The sequence below is a fragment of the Pseudoliparis swirei genome, chromosome 18 (assembly GCF_029220125.1).
Source record: "Pseudoliparis swirei isolate HS2019 ecotype Mariana Trench chromosome 18, NWPU_hadal_v1, whole genome shotgun sequence".
In the NCBI taxonomy this organism is placed as follows: Eukaryota; Metazoa; Chordata; class Actinopteri; order Perciformes; family Liparidae; genus Pseudoliparis; species Pseudoliparis swirei.
The window spans coordinates 16956098-16973036 of NC_079405.1; the positions used below are offsets into that span (position 1 = coordinate 16956098).

At 42.2% G+C, this 16939-nt stretch overlaps 2 protein-coding genes across 11 annotated transcripts in view; both read left to right on the plus strand.

The window, feature by feature from the left end:
• The first annotated feature begins 231 nt into the window (after positions 1-231).
• Positions 232-9798, plus strand: atf7b (activating transcription factor 7b). Of its 7 annotated transcripts, none has more exons than XM_056438078.1 (12): positions 232-435; positions 1206-1267; positions 1916-2012; positions 2201-2328; positions 2451-2588; positions 3315-3475; positions 4734-4827; positions 5084-5203; positions 5402-5551; positions 6749-6937; positions 7053-7158; positions 7927-9798. In XM_056438078.1, the coding sequence occupies exons 2-12, from the start codon at positions 1220-1222 to the stop codon at positions 8160-8162; spliced, it is 1467 nt and encodes a 488-aa protein (XP_056294053.1). In that variant the 5' UTR covers positions 232-435; positions 1206-1219; the 3' UTR covers positions 8163-9798. The 7 variants fall into 7 exon arrangements, with proteins under 7 accessions (XP_056294053.1, XP_056294054.1, XP_056294048.1 ...); XM_056438079.1 differs by lacking the exon at positions 232-435 and adding an exon at positions 480-593; XM_056438077.1 differs by lacking the exon at positions 232-435 and adding an exon at positions 514-532.
• Positions 9799-10353: 555 nt separating this feature from the next.
• The window catches only part of dip2bb (disco-interacting protein 2 homolog Bb), a 40768-nt gene continuing 34182 nt past the window's right edge, over positions 10354-16939 (plus strand). For all 4 annotated transcript variants that reach the window (XM_056437380.1, XM_056437382.1, XM_056437381.1 and 1 more), the window contains exon 1: positions 10354-10556. In XM_056437380.1, coding sequence (XP_056293355.1) covers positions 10472-10556 — 85 coding nt within the window. In that variant the 5' untranslated portion in view covers positions 10354-10471. The remainder of the gene's footprint in view (positions 10557-16939) is intronic.

Genomic DNA, 16939 nt, shown 5'->3' on the forward strand with positions numbered 1-16939 from the left:
ACGGTCAAACCCGACGCCTCGAGCCCTGTGACCTTTTGATGTGTTTTCTATCTAAACGTGTGGTCTCTGGTCAAACTGACTGGACAGAAGGACTCGGACATACATGCGCAATTACAACGTTCTGCCACACTAGAACGGACTTGTAAATAAATGCATGTCCTTTATGTAACTGTTGATGCAAGTCGTGCGCAGGAGATTTCGGTGACGCGTGTCACCGCCATATGGATATGAAGTAACAATGGAGGATGTGAAGATTAAGTCAAGTTACCGGCATCACGTTCACGTTGTCTCCGACGTCAAGCCTGTTACGTAACGTTAAGACCGTGTTCTAGTTCTCGCAGCGTTAATGGAAGTGTCAGTGTCAACAACGGCCAGCCGTCGGTTAGCAGCACTGTCCGGAGCAGGGAGGGGGCAGCCGAGAGGCCACCGCGTCAGGTGAGTTTGCCATCATTTTGGATCAGCGAACGTAACGTGTGATGTTTTGGGAAGTGAATCCAGTTCATGTTTATGTTGTGTTTTCCTGTGATCGTAGGTTCGTTTATATTATGAGAGCTTTCTTTAGCGTTAGCGTGCTAACGCTTGGCTAAGCTTCGGTAAGCAGTGAGCATTAGCTTAGCTCAGCTTTGTTGTGACAGTGAGCTACACTGCAATGTTCGCTTTGTGAGGCCGTGCGTTATCTGTTGTTAGCGTTCATAATGTTAGCTTCCAAGCTCGTTATAATGGCATAGCTGTCAAGTGTAGGAAACACAATGCTGGTGGGTTAGCCTTTAGGTTGTGCTAGTGTAAGGCCCATCTCTGAAGTCGGGGCTAGCCTCATGATGGACCCTTTGGGTGAACCTGTCCACATAACGAGGAACAGAGCCGAACGACCTCGAGTGCTAGCCAGCTAGCACCGTGGGCTTGATGGCACCTCGGGGTCACATGGCAGCTTGCTGCGACCCCGCATTGTGAAACGCTTGTCCACGATGTGTGTCTGGTCAGCCAGTTGCTTCTGGGTTGTCCATGGTCTAAACTCTAAAGCCAGTATTATTCATTCATATTTATCTATAAAATAATAAGTTACACTACTGAAACATGATGTAGCATTCAACCGATACCAGTAATGTCTTCTGTCTAATTAACTCTTGAATCAGCCATTTAATTGCCCATATATGCATACATGAACACAGATGTTAAAAAATTGCTTGTTTGCTCTTTTCTTGCAGAACTTTTGTCTGAGATGGGGGATGATCGACCCTTTGTTTGTATTTCCCCTGGATGTGGGCAGGTATGATTGCTTCATGCTTTAATTCATAGGCATACACTCCTTCACTCTCTACATTTGACACCTCTGATCATCCAGCCCAACAATCCGCAACACATATTTCCCTCTTATTATTGAGCTATATGAGCTCCCTGCATCCAGCTTTACAGTTGATAATGGATTCTGCAATTCTAATCAATAAATTTTTTCAAAAATTCAGCAAATATCTCCTTGTGGCCTGCTAGCTGTCTAGTTTGTGTGATGCACGCTGAAAAAAAAACGTGCCGTTCAGGCACGACCTAAAGTAAAAGTCTGTAATTGAACCACAACACACTATTCCAGTCAGTACAGGAGACAGGCCATGGATGTATAAAGAGAAAGGCAGTGGGAGCAAGAGGGATTGGTAAAGCTGGCACATGCTAAAGTTCTGAAAGAGAGGTGTATATGTTTTAGTGTCGATTTAAAATATTAACAATATTTCTCCAGAATCGCAGACTCCACCTTAAAAGTACTGTACAAATGTCAAAATAATAGATAATGATCAAGCCCTATCTCACCGTGGACCATCTACTCAGAAAGCAGTCGTCTCGCATCTATAATTACATTTTATTTGAATGAATTCTTTGTGATTTGCACCTTGTATTCTTTCATATCTGCTGTTATTTTTTGCAGAGATTCACAAATGAAGACCACCTGTCGGTCCACAAGCACAAGCATGAAATGACATTAAAATTCGGTCCTGCCAGAACAGACTCTGTTATTATTGCAGGTAATGCATTGCGTTACCATTTACAAGTATTTGTTAAATGAAGCCGAGTTAAAGATGGAGCTAATTATCAATGCTGTGATCACCTGTATTGATATACTACTGGGATGTCTGTTGGGAAGGAGATACTTCTGTCCTGTTAACGTCTTGATAAACATACTATATGTTTTCTTTGTGGGGTGTTTTTGCAGACCAGACACCCACTCCCACACGTTTTCTCAAGAACTGTGAAGAGGTTGGGTTATTCAATGAGCTAGCCAGCTCCTTTGAACATGAGTTCACCAAAGCACATGAAGACGACCAAAGGACAAAACACCCGGTGAGAAAAGGGATCCATGTCACACTGTTGGTGTCCTCAGGTTATAAGATAAAAGGGATGCCACCATTTTATTATTTTTAGAAGATCTGTAAGATTATATTCATGTTCTGCTCTCTGCTCAGGCGGCACCTTTACAAACACCATCTGATGTAAAAGATGAAGATGAGGGTCCTTTGGAAGTGGATTCTTCCTCTCCCGGAAGTCCAGACTCTTCTTCCAGCATGTCGGACAACAGCAGAGACTCGAGGTTGAGAGACAAGGTACAATGCATATCACAGCCTGCGCTTACATGTGGCGAGCAAGTTGGTTTACGGGCTCCCAGAGTATCGACACGGAGGACAAGGGATTTACTGCTTTTAGGATCTGAAAAGTTACACAATTCCAAGCTGTTTGATGCAGCAATAGGCCAGCAATTGTCATTAAAGACTGCAATATACAGGCTTCTATTCCCCTTCAGAAAGGGCTATCTCAAGGCAAGGTAGATCGGGGAAAACATTATGAATCAAATGTACATTTAAACTTACTGTTTAATATTGTCTTCAAGGCAATTTTTCAAATCTAACAATTTTTGAGGCAAATTAGTAATTAGTGATATTGGACTAAATAAAATAAATTGAATTGAAAGCCTCAAGACTCTATAGAACAAACTGTTATTTAATCTTGCTCAACATGGTAGTATACCTACTACCGTATTAAAAATAAGTACAAGTTATTTAAAAATATAGCACAGCTAATGTTGACTCGGCTTGTGCTAGCATTCACATATTTCATAACCTTATTGATAAGCTAACTTTGGTAACCTGCGTCATCGCTTAATGCTAACGACTAAGTGGGAGCTTCCGTTTGGGAAAACCTGGAGAAGAACAGAGATGGAGTCGACCTTAAAGACTTGCCACTTGAACATCAGTGATTGGTTTGCTTTTTATGCAGACAAAATACATTTCTGAATGGAGAATATATTTTATGATTGTTTGATTTGTCAACAGGAGATTCTCACAAAGCCTGTGGTAAGCTCTGCCCCTACTCCAACCATTGTGCGCCCAGGTTCTCTTCCCCTTCACCTGAGCAATGACGCACTTCACTCAACTCTACTGCCATCTCCAACATCTGTCATCACGCAAACGCCGCCCTCCAACAGACAGCTCAGGTAAACTACAGTGTGCTCCTGCTGTCTGCATTTCTTGAGGTCTGAGGCTGTATTTGAAAATATCTTGAAAATGTACATTAATATAATTCTTTTGGAGTTGATTTTTAACTTGGTGTGAAAATGTATCTGTGAATAAGTGGAACTATTTCAGTCTTCTGTAAGAATAATTATTGACTTATGACAAATAAGCGCTGGAACGATTCCTCTAAACACAAACGACTCTTACTGAAAATGTAAATCCTTGCAATTAAGTTAATTTTTCCTGTGCTGCTAATCAATAGTGCAAAGATTGAAAATAATTTGTCGATTTATGAACAAAACAACTTTGTGTTGAAATGGACCGGAGAGCGAGTAACGCGAACTGTATGCAGCAGGTGGTCTTGCTTGGCTAAATCATAACTTATTGGCTGATGTAAACGCATGTTGCTCTGAGTTATGGTATGATGCAGTGATTATTCAGTAAAGAAATGACAATTGGTTTCAAATTATCACGTTATTATGATAAGCATGAGAAACTTGCTCCTATTTTAGCACCTCAAGCCGTTCTAAATCTATTTTGTGAGCATACATTTTGTGTTAAATTACTGATACATACATACATACATACATATTGATAGCCATTGGTTGTTTTTATTACATTTTTAAATTCTTGTTTATTATGTTTTGGAGTTGTCCAAACGTATGCATGTCTCCTTCTTGGGAACATTATATCTCTGGATCGCCTGGAGGACATTTTTTCAAATGTGGCGAACACGTCCACTAAGACTTAACAATGTAATGATTAGAATTTGGTGGTAAAAGGTCAAACATGTTTTTCTCTAAAACTCAATGTATTTGCTAATATATATGCTAATTCTGACTTTCATACAAATGTATAATTGGATGAAATGATGCAAAGCGGTAATTCTAGTTTTAGATATGTTTTGATCTTTTTCTTTCCCAGTATTGTTTTTCTGGTTGAAGTCTAATTTATTTATTTCTCCATCGTCCTCTGCTTCCTGATCTAGCAACGCAGGTCAAGTAGGTGTGTGTGGATGCTAACAGTCCTCTACACTTCCATATATTCCATATATGCCTCGCCCTCATATTCTTCAACTGCTGTTTCATTGGGACTTGAGAGGCTAGGTACAGTTAACACTTTGAGAGTGTCGGCTGGCAAAATAATTCATGCTTTTTCAACCTGGGTGTCAATCTGTATTCTGTCAATGGGCACAGAATGGAGGATCAGCCATTTACAAGTATCTGTTTTTGTCAACAGCTCCCCAACAAGTGCGTATCCACTGGTGAGGCTTCCCAATGGGCAGACAGTCCCCCTCTTGCCCAGTCCTGTTCAGATGACCTCAGTGATATCTGTAAGGAATCTTCAAAACATGAAAAAAATACAACAAATCATGTCTGGGTTTCTGTTGCAGTCCAATTGTTCGTATAGTTGGTGATAGTTATGCTCTGTTGAGTTTTTTTGTTGGTTAGTTTGATTTAGCATGTAACTGAAAATATAATGATTGAAACAGAGAAATATACAACAAATTATACTTCTATTTTTCTTTAAATTGACCATATTCCATCTGTTTCTCTCCCTCCCTCTCGTGTATTTGTTGTACTGTGGAGCTTGCGAGGCCAGCGAACTCGGTGCCCAACATCCCTGGAATTCCAGGACCTCCGGTTGGCGGGTACAGCAGTGGCTCCTCCTCCCCGTCTGGATACAGTCTGCACTCTGAGAGCAGGATGGTGAGATGATCAGTGGCGTTGGCATCATTTTGAGGGCTAGGCTCTGAAAAACAGTGTTCATTTATAGAAACAAATGTTTCGCATTTGTAAAATAGCTTCTCTCCTCAATGTGAGCGAATTTGCCATTATTTTCACCGCTTTTTTTAGTGACCGTAAAGTTGATTTACTTAGACGGAGTGTTGTTTTTGTGTCTTGTAGCAGCTTACGGCAGATCTAACTCATCAGGGCCCAGGAGCACAAGATGGGGCTGATGGGGGGGCAGGATCCATCCCAGCTGTCCCACAGCGACCAGAACAAAGCCAACAACCCACTCAAAACTCTGACGCACCATCACCTGCGCAACCCCAGGTAAGACGCATGCCACCTATGTTTGTATACGGGTCCTAACTAGGACAGAGAACCTTTTATCGACATTAATGTAGACAGACACAATGGTTCCTGAGATAATAATCAATCCATAATCTATCTTCAGTCTCAAATACTCAACACCCGTAACCTAAACATGGAGTATTTGTAACATATTACGATGAACTTGTGGACTTCAGAGAGGCAGATTATGCAGCAGCATAAACCAAAGAAAAGTACACTCGGTGGATATCTCCACCAGGTGTGTGTGGGGCCAGGTGGGTGGGCAACAGGACGTGCAGTGCAGGTTGTGGATCCGTAGAGGAATAAAAAGGGAGACGATACGCAGGTTTCATTATAATATTTATCTATACTTCTTGTTGGCAAAGTACAAGTAGCGCAGCGGAGGGTTTGCCAGCCTAACGTCCTTGAATTGTTGACGATACAGTACTGCCTCTCGTACCTTATTGCTTAAATAAAACAAGATGCAATAAAAAGATCCAAATGATGCAAACACAAAGATGAAGTAAAGAAGGTGTAAATAAATGAAGTAGCCCCTGAACCTCCCCACCCCTCACTAAGCTCAGGTTTCAGACGTCGCCATCTTTAAAACCCAGCGAACTGCTGTGAATACAAACAACAGTTGTCTCATCTCAGCGTGTGCGTCTGGACAGGAGCTGCTTGACCTCATCGCTGGCCGAAACCAGACTCCAATAACAGAAGCAGTTGTTTATAATTTGAGGCCTTTACTTGCAGGTTAACAGGAGTGAGTAGTCAGCAGTCAGTGGCGGTTTAAAACAATAATTATGTTTTTGAAAATATTTAAATCGCAGCACCCAGACGAAGTCCTTGAGCATAGTCAAACGTGCAAAAAAATATCAGACTGTTGGTGCGGCACGATGACATTCACGCACACGACCAAATGCGTGATCCCTTCCTGACTTACTTCAATGTGAAAAGATGAGTATTGCATTCAGTGTTTTAGTCTTGGACAGAACATTTTGTGTCAATTCTGAATGAACGCTCACCATTTAGCCATCAGGGTCCCAGAGCACAGTACATACAATATGCTAATACTATACAAATGTCACTTTAAAACCTTCTATGCCACATTGTCTCATGCTTATGCCTTTTGAGGAAAAGCAAAAGGACATATAAGCAACCTAAAAGTATTCACTGGTGACCCTGCTCCTTCCCAAGGTGTCGCCTGCTCAGCCAACAGGAGGCCGGCGGCGGCGAGCTTCAGAGATGGACCCTGACGACAGGAGGGAGCGTTTCCTGGAGAGAAACCGAGCGGCCGCCTCTCGCTGCAGGCAGAAACGAAAGCTGTGGGTTAACTCGTTGGAGAAGAAGGCGGACGATCTTATCAACATGAACGTGTCCCTGACTGTGAGTCTTCCATTTGCCGCTCACTCCAGGGTCGTATCGGTCATTTAATAATGCACACAACAGAATGGTCATGCTGTAAACTATGTGGGTGCTGTATGTTTTGTGTTGCCATCAGGGTGAAGTCAGCCTACTGAGGAACGAGGTGGCTCAGCTCAAGCAGCTCCTCCTGACCCACAAAGACTGCCCGGTCACTGTTATGCAGAAGAAGGCAACGTTCTTAGGTAACAACGAGCTCAACAACAGACATGTTCCCATACCAGACTCGGGTACTTCTTCCGATTTTGCATAAAAACACTGGATCGGGCATCTAGTCTGATTCTATGCACCGACAGCACAACGTTATATTTTGTATTGGCTCATTTTCGTGTCACTCAATAACCAAGTTATAACGGAGATAAAAAGTACGATGGCTCCCTCGTTAGCTATTTCCATCATTTGCTCCAGAAAAAACTATCTGCATTCAAAATCGATGATGAGTAGCTAACGAGTGAGCCATAACGCTTCTTCCTCATCTCTGTTGCACATGCACAGTACTATCAGGTAGGTGACGCGGGATAAAGTAACGTAAGCCAGAGCTAGAAAAATGTCAGCAATTAGTCGATATGTTGCACTGGAAAACCAGGGGAAACACGAGGAAATAAAAGTGTTTGATGGCATTCATTCATGGCATTTGATCATGTTTTACAAAGGTTTGATCATGTTTTACACATGGTTTTCACCTGAGCCACGTCATACACCAAGGGTAGCTATACACACACACATTTTGTTTTAACACACTGCCATCGGATCAGTACACGGTGTTAGCGAATATCAAGCTCAGATATCAGTATCTCGAGCAGGAAGGGGGGAAAAAAGTGTTGTAACATCTCGACTCACCGACGAGCTTCCTGCATCGTGTCACTGTCAGAACCCATCGACCATCTCATCCATCTAATGTGTTCTTTTTACTCGCTCACCTCTCTAAGGGTGAATGTTTCTTTCTCTGTTAGCTGCAGGAGGAGAGGAAACCTCCAGAGATGCTTCCAGTGAACCCACAGGCTCCCCAGCGGCAGTGATACAGCACGGGCCGGCACCACCCGCCCCGGCCTGCAGTCCGGGGGCCACCATTAACGGGCTGAGCGTCCGCGCTGCAGAGGCGGTGGCTATGTCGGTTTTGGCAGGCATGGGATCGGGCCAGCCTGCAGGGGTTGTCATGGCGACGCAGTCACAGTCAACCCCAAGATGATGTGCTGACGCGGGCAGCCAGTATGAACTCGAGTGGCATGCGGAGGCCGGACTGGTGCAGAGCGTTTGACGAGAGGGACCCGCCCTCGAACCCCACCCCAGACGAAGATACTCTGATCCCCTCACGGCCGATGATCATCGCACACAGTGGTCAGCGCTCCAGTCCAGCGGTTCAGAGACGCTACGCCACTTTCTGTTTGTAAATATGATAACACGTCGGACACTCTCTCTGCAGGGTTTGGGGTCATTCCTTGTTCAGTCGTGACATTTGGAAAATATTTTAGATTGGGATGAAAATAATAAGTGAAAACTCAAGTTCATCAGATTATTTTCCTTTCGCCTCCAACCTCAGTCCCACACGCTGGCTGTGATGAGGTTGTTTGCTTTCCAGGCTGATCGTTGGACTTGTATTTTTCATTTGTATGAAATGATTGTTATGCCTGATTCTGGTCGTCGACATAATGTTTGCTGATGCAGTGAAAGTACGGCGAGAGATTGGCTGGCTGATTTCAGTAGATGGCAGCCTGGAATGTTTTATTTATGTTTATTTATTTATGTTTACTCTTCACCCTGTCCTTTAGTTTTCTGTGTTTCCCTTTTGAGTTGATGCTCATTAAATACACATGAAGGTTTTGTCAGCCGAGTGCATAACAAACCAAATGATCGATACACAGTTGACCCTGTGCGTGTGTGCGTCTGGCTTTTTACCATCAGTTTTAACTCATTTGGAATGGATGTCATTACATTATTCGTGTATGTATCAAACCCTATTGACTGCATGGATTACTCTGAAGAATACCACTGTTTGTTTGTGCTTCATCATACAATCACTGTTTATAGATCTGCTTTCCTTCTGTTGTAAAACATGAGATTACTGATGCAAAAATGTGTTTTTATTATTTAAGGATTCCATTCTTGGTCCTAATGTGACACTCTTGAAATGGTTAGTGTTTGAAGGCCTTTAAATGATAACCAAACATATTCGATTTTAAATCCCTTACCCTGGCATTTCAGTTGAGGAAAAGAGTAGTGCAATATATTTTTCTATTGAATATTAATGTTCTTGCATTTATGTGTTGTGTGAAGCCCAGCCGCTTTGAGGGGTTTGGTCTATTTCAGTTGAAAGTAAAAGTTATGAGGTGAGCAGAGGAAATGTGAGTGAATGAAATTGGTGATTAGTGCACATTAGTAATCGGTAAGAAGGTGCTTTCCAACATTTGAAAAGTTGTCTTGTATCATGAAGTATACCCAAATAGTTGTGTAAGGTGCTTCTTTTGAAATTCAAGTTTTGAAATGCAAATTTTATACGGCTGTGTACTTCCAAGACTATCATGATTAATTTTCCCTTGTCACTGTATGTTTTTTAATTTATTTTTTCATACCATGGAATTGTTTGGATGGACATGTCAGGCTTTTTTCCATCATGTGTTTTAGTATGTCCCTTTATTTTTGTGAAGGAGCATAGATGTATTTTATGTTAACGCAGGTTGAACCACATAATAAAATGTCTCTGATATCTGTATGGAGAGTTTGTCAAATACTCAGGCTTCAAGATGGAAAAAAAATACTTGTCATCTCAACTCCTAAATAAGTTGTCTCGGGCAAATAATAAAATAAATGAATGAAAAAAAACCTAAGCATGTTGTTACTTGTCCCCACTTTGTGCCTCCTAATGTGTCAGCATGACACAAGTCACAGGCATAGATCTGTTTATGGGACCATAATTCATTTGTTCTATTAAACATGTAATGACATATCTTTAACAGAACTCAGCACTCTGTTGTGAGTTGCAGTGGGGAAAAGCACTGGTGTAAATAATCTAATTAATTAAATGTTCCTGCTTATGAGTTTTAATGCTGGCTCAGTCACTCCCTGGGACAGTTGACCAGATGTTAGTCACACCTGTCCTGTTCCTGCTGTGAGAGGTTTATTTTAACATAGGACACGCTAGATCATTCTGTATTTATATATTAATGGTTGTGAATGACACACACGCCGGGGTTACTTCCCAGCTGAAGGGAAGGTGCCAGGTGACTTGGATCTGCAGTTCCTCCTCCCAGCTGTAAAACACAACAGCAGAGGGAGTAGAGTCTGCTGCATCCCGCCGTCCAGCCCGGGTCACGTGACTGACAGACTCCTCTGGCGAGTTGTTCCCATCTCCCACAGTCATGGCGGTGTCGGGGAGTCGCGGAGATGGAGTAAACACCACCTCCTCTGCATCCTGATCTGTTGGTCAGACTATCCCGCTGGACTGTAGCCGCCGCTGTCCGAGGTATCGCGAACGTCCCGCCGGCTGCGCCGCCGCCGACGATGGCCGACCACGGCGTCGATCTGTCGGCTCTGCCCAAAGAGGTCAGGGACCAGCTGGCGGAGTTGGACCTGGAGCTATCCGAAGGTGAGCTCCACATACCGCGCGGTTAACAGTTTAAGCTGCCGCGGTGGTCGGTGCGGACGGAAGTTTGCGTGTAGGTGTCGAGGAGCGTGTTTACGGTGGTCCGGTGTCAGCTGAGTGCGACTCGGTGCCGCTGCGGTGGATCCGGCACGACTCCAACGCACTGAGCTCCTTCTTCAAGCCGTCGATTTCTCCGTCAAAAATCATTAAACTGTGCATATATTTTAACACAATATGAGAAGACACAACATTGTGTTCGTAATGTATCATGTTTAGCCCCCCCCCCCCCTCTCCCTCCTCCTCCTTATTGTTTTGATCCACATGATCCACATTATCTACATGAATGTCACATTGCTCATCCTCATAGCAATAACAGCACATACAATCCTGTGGGGGGAAATGGGTCAAGTTTGTCATCCCGGAGGCTGTGTGTGTGTGTGTGTGTGTGTGTGTCAGACTTTGGTGGAAGCTCAATTATGCTGTGGCCCCTCCAACACTGAGCTGCTCTTCGAGCCTGAACCCTGAAACTGCAGCAGAGCTACGAGGGATGTTTGTTTGAGGAGAATGACTGTGGAAACGGGAACATGGCTGTTATGCAAGTCTCCTCCTCACCCTGTGAATCACAGTGCAGCAGCTTGATTGGTGCTGTGCAGCTCTCAGGTGCCCCGGGGGTGGATGAGTAACGTGTTTCTGATGGAGAGCCAAGCGGGGGGATGTTTGGCCCACTAATGACGCCCGAGTCTCCTCTCCCACCACAGACACTCACAGACACCTGGAGCTGGCCCATTCTGGAGAACAGGTGAAACATAGCATCATTACTGTGCAGCTATTCAAGTTATTTTATTCATTTTCAGAATCAGAATCAGAATCAGAAACAGTTTTATTGCCAGGAATGTTTACACAAACGAGGAATTTTATTTTTTAGTGATAGTAACACTGTTCAGAACAGTGTTCAGAACAATTTCTCTCATCAAAATGCAAAACATCTTCCTGGCCATGTGTTTGAAGATTTGATTTGACCAACTAGCTGGGAGTCTTTCTGCACAACTGGCTGTGGATCTCAAAGATTTTCCAAGTCACTTGTTCCACTTTAGTATCTTCAACCAAGTTCAGGCCTTTTGTGTATTCATACAGACTCATGTCTTTAGGCTGCTTGTTGTTCGTAGGTATCGGTCTACCTGCAGAATGACATTCATTAGTGCGGCCGTGCTAAGCTTTGACATGAGCAACTGTAGAGTGCAGTGTGTGTTCTGGTTAATAATAGAAACCAATTAACAATGTGATTATGAGGCTGGATAATGGCGGAGGGAATGCTAACCCTGTGTTCAACTGACTTAACATAGGTGAGAGGCGATGAGCTGGGGAATCACGATGTAATTAAGTGAACAATATGCACTGGAAGTGAAACGGGATTGGTCCTAGAAGACTTTACTTTGAGGATGTTAGCCAGGTGTAGGAGCAGATTGATGGACCTGGTGTGGGTTGTTTTTGAGCACTGTGGTATGATTGCGAAAGCTCTTGTTTTGTTCCCTTTTTTCTGTTGTTAACTGTTCGTAGCATAGTGTGCATAGTGAGCTTTAGATTGTGAAACTGTCCAATGCGTCTCAAATCTTGATACGCAAGTTTTTAATTAAATCTATTGTAAAAAATGTAGATTATATATAATCTATTATAAATATATTGTCAAAAATATTGTCAAAAATGTAGATAATATATAATAATAGTATTTTTTATATTTTTATGATGTAAGAAGAAAAAGTCTAGAATTTATTATCTAAAATAAAAGGAATAGGACATTATTATTAATATTTTTCAGAAATATCCACATTCTAACTTTATTCCATTCATATTGTATAACACATGGGTTATTAACTGGATATTAAAGCTAAGGCTAGGTCAATTAGTTCTGAAGAAAATTGTAAAATAATTGCAAAACAAGGTCAAAGTCCCAAAAGTGTCATCTTCAAATTGCTTCTAAAACAAACATGTATTGAGTTTACAGATATATAAAACAGAGATAATTACTTGATTTCAAAAAAATTATGCAAATTAGTTTTCTGTCGATGGACTTTTTGTTTCAACTGGTTATTGTTGCATATGAAAAAGACCGTTTGTCACATTCAAGTCAAGTCAGGAAGTATCTATTATTCATAATTATAGTCATTTGTCGATAAATGTGTCAAGTATTTTCTTGATTAGTTGTTTGGTTTATAAAATGTTGGTCAGTGTCTCCAAAAGCCCAAGATGATGTTCTCAAATGTCTTCTTTCATCCACCACTCAAAAGAATAAAACAAATATTCACATTTAAAAGCTGGACTCTGAGAATGTTGACCTTGTAATTTCTCTTCATGTCCATCAGACCTCAAGCTAATTTAATTGACTAGATTCAGGGTTGAAGTCATGTGACTTGAGCCCCTTCTTCTTCCTGTGACAGTCTTCAGGGGTTCTGCTGAGCATCGGCTTTGAGACAACAACTGCTTAAAGTAAAGTGACACTCCTGAGTGACTGGGCTTCTTCTGACCGCTCCATCAGTTGTAACTTTAGATCAGACTCTTTGGCTAATAAAAAGGCCGGGTGCTATCCAGATGCCGCACACCTGTACTCACGTCTCTTAGCCCGATGAAGTGCGTTAGCCGTCTGCTCGATGCTGACGGGACAAAGCGAGCAGCAGCCGGTTGCTCCAAAGAGTCTGAAACCTTCTCATGGATATCTTTTACATGGCAACAATCATCCCATTGTTGTCCCGATGCATGGGACTCCCCTAGCAACCAACTGAGGAAAATATGCATCAGCAGTCTTTTTTTCACAGCGATAGTCGTCGGCTGCAATGTGTGCGTGTGCATTTGTCTGTATGTGTGTGTGGGAGAGAAATAGAGCAACTCCACCTACTTTAACCTCTGTGACTGTAAGAACACAAAGAAAGCCATTGAGGGGATCAAAGACTTGGTGATTGAGCCGCTCTGGAATTTGGAGCACTGAACAACAACAATAACAACTGGTTGCGATGCTCAGCTTCGGAGTGTGTGGGCATTGTCGTGTCTGCGGCGTCTGTTTTTGTAGTGAGTGTGTTTGCTTTGTACAGATACTGTTCACAGAAACAACAAGCAGTGTGTGTGGTGTCGATCATGTGTCTGTCTTCAATTCAGTTCAGTTTATTTTATAAAGCCCAATATCACAAATTACAAATTTGCCTCAAGGGGCTTTACAATCTGTACACATATGACATCCCTGACCTTTGACCTCACATCGGATCAGGAAAAACTCCCAAGAAATAGAAAAAAAACTTTCACAGGGAAAAAGGGAAGACACCTTCAGGAGAGCAACAGAGGAGGAACCCTCTCCAGGATGGACAGAAGACATATAGATGTCATGTGTACAGAGGGAAGTTTGTATTGAATATATGGTCCGATGGGTAATCTGGTTTACTGATTGCTTCTTCAGACATGTCGTCTGTGTGTTTTTAGAGAGCATTTCACATTTGAGAAGTCTGGCTTCTTTTGTGAAATGAAAACAAAGCGTCTAGATATAAGGCAGCCACTACTCTGGCCAACCACATACATGCATGCACATTCCTAGTAGATTACATCATTGTTCTCCTGTTTATCTCACAACCATTGTGACAAAAGGTAAAATATGATGATGCTGCAAAAATGTGAACAACCTAAACCTCCCAACAACCCGGTGTGAATCCTCACTGAGACTGAGAGTCCACAGACATGTTAGCGGCTCTGTGAGGCTGTGTTAAAGAAATGATGAAGTCTAAATGTTTTCCATGTTTACCACAAAGTAGAGTGGAGGTTGAAGGGAAAGCCAATACATTGTGGGAATAGAGAGCGAGCCAGATGTCATGTCAATCCATCAAATCGTAGTCGACAGATAGACTGTCTTCGCTGTCCCTGGAGCCATCGCTAACATGTATTGATGTGGAAACTGTCATATCGGCACTAGTAATGACACACAGCCCTACTCATAACCTATGGTGCGTCCCTATAAATGACCGCATGTCCAGTAAAGCAGACAGTTCTGCACAGATGCATGGAGTCGTTTTCTGTCCTCTGTCCAGGCTGATGAATGGGATGTGTGGATGTTCTCGAGACGAGCATCCATCCCGTCATCTGTCTGCGATGCTGCTGCTGCTGTGGAGAGGCAGGTTTTCATCTTAGCATCGAGAGAGAGAGAGAGAGAGAGAGAGAGAGAGAGAGAGAGAGAGAGAGAGAGAGAGAGAGAGAGAGAGAGAGAGAGAGAGAGAGAGAGAGAGAGAGAGAGAGAGAGAGAGAGAGAGAGAGAGAGAGAGAGAGAGAGAGAGAGAGAGAGAGAGAGAGAGAGAGAGAGAGAGCGCAATCTAGGTCACAGAGCATCAGGGGGCAACACGCCTGGCTCATTTAGCCTGTGAGTCACACTGGGCCAGGACTGCTGCTGGGGATCTCTCTCTCTCTCTCTCTCTTTCCCACCCACTCTGACACCATCACTGCCTTCTCTCTATTTGTCGGACTGCCGTTATTCCGTGCTTTACTTATTGACTGACAACAACTCCACAAAAAGACTAAGATCAACAATGCATTTCTCCATCTTTCAATATATTTCAGCTTCACAGCCTCGTATGTGGCACTCAGCCATGTATATATACAGGACTGTCTCAGAAAATTAGAATATTGTGATGAAGTTCTTTATTTTCTGTAATGCAATTAAAAAAACAAAAATGTCATGCATTCTGGATTCATTACAAATCAACTGAAATATTGCAAGCCTTTTATTCTTTTAATATTGCTGATTATGGCTTACAGCTAAAGAAAACTCTAAAATCCTATCTCATAAAATTTTAATATTTCCTCAGACCAAGTAAAAAAAAAGATTTATAACAGCTGAGTGTTTGTCAAGGCTCAGGAAACCCTTGCAGGTGTTTCGAGTTAATTAGACAATTCAAGTGATTTGTTTAATACCCTACTAGTATACTTTTTCATGATATTCTAATATTTAGAGATAGGATATTTGAGTTTTCTTAAGCTGTAAGCCATAATTTAGAGATAGGATATTTGAGTTTTCTTAAGCTGTAAGCCATAATCAGCAATATTAAAAGAATAAAAGGCTTGCAATATTTCAGTTGATTTGTAATGAATCCAGAATGCATGACATTTTTGTTTTTTTAATTGCATTGCAGAAAATAAAGAACTTCATCACAATATTCTAATTTTCTGAGACAGTCCTGTATATATATATACAATCAGCTAACAATCCTCAGCAAATGTGTATGTATGTGTATATATAAATATATATATGTATATATATATATATATATATATATTTGTTGAGAATCTTTAGCTGTGGGTTAATATACAGTTAGTGCATGAGTGACTATTTATGGAAGCTGGATGATTTTGATCATAGACTGTATATAAAATGTGGAATCAAGAGCTAAAACGACAAGTTGAACATAACAAAATTTAGAAACCAATTTGATTTTTTGTGTGTACAAATACCAAACGTTTGTCAGTTTAAGCTGAAATGTGAGGATTTGATGAAGCTCGACTGCAGATGTGGCCCATTGGTATGCTTTTCAAACTTTTTGGGAAACAGTGGAGGTCCATGGCGGCACAAAGGAACAAGATAATATCAGGCTATCAATACACAGACACGACTTGTTTGTGGGACACGTTCATTGCTGGTTTTGGTATTTTCATGGGATTTGTTTACAATACGAACATATCACCAAATGTCTCCTAAGGGTTGATGGGCTGTGTGTGTGTGTGTGTGTGTGTGTGTGTGTGTAGGTCTCCAAGCTCAACGAAGCTTAATGCAAGCAGTTATTCACGCATGTGTGTGCTCACAGCATCGACAGTGAGAGGAAGAGAGCTGATTTGGCCGATCTATTTAAACGCTCATTAACTGTTGCATGAGGAGATGCACTCTGATCTCCAGCCAGCGCTCCAGGCCGCAGACTTGATGTTACACCACACAAACAGGGACATGCCAGCCATGTCACACAGGAACACAACAGCAGGATTCCATTTCTTATGTCATGTTTTTGGAAATCCCTTAGGAGTATTATATAACACCCTCTGTGTCTAATTTCACTGTGCACACAGACCCACACACAAACACTGAGGGGGATGCATTGAAGCCTTGTGTACAAAAAAGACTGAATAATTCAGTTGGGACCTGAGCGCACTGTCAGCTCGGTGAAACACCTCACGTCTAAGTTCACAGTGAACTGCAGGTGGGCTCTCCACCTCTCCTGGCTTTAAAGATGTGCTTCACTCAACCTGTTGGTCATTTTTTATTCACCTCCTCTGATGTATTTGCTTTCGGCAGCTTTGAGCTAAGAGAAACACAAAGAAATGACATTGGTGGATGGAGAAGAGTGAGTAATGGTGAAGTCACTGAGCTG

Coding starts and splice junctions, on each gene's coding strand:
- atf7b (XM_056438073.1), top strand. CDS start 1,160: ATGAACACAGATGTTAAAAAATTGCTTGTTTGCTCTTTTCTTGCAGAA. Junction 2,329..2,450: donor ACCAAAGGACAAAACACCCG/GTGAGAAAAGGG, acceptor CTCTCTGCTCAG/GCGGCACCTTTACAAACACC. Junction 5,204..5,401: donor TGCACTCTGAGAGCAGGATG/GTGAGATGATCA, acceptor TGTGTCTTGTAG/CAGCTTACGGCAGATCTAAC.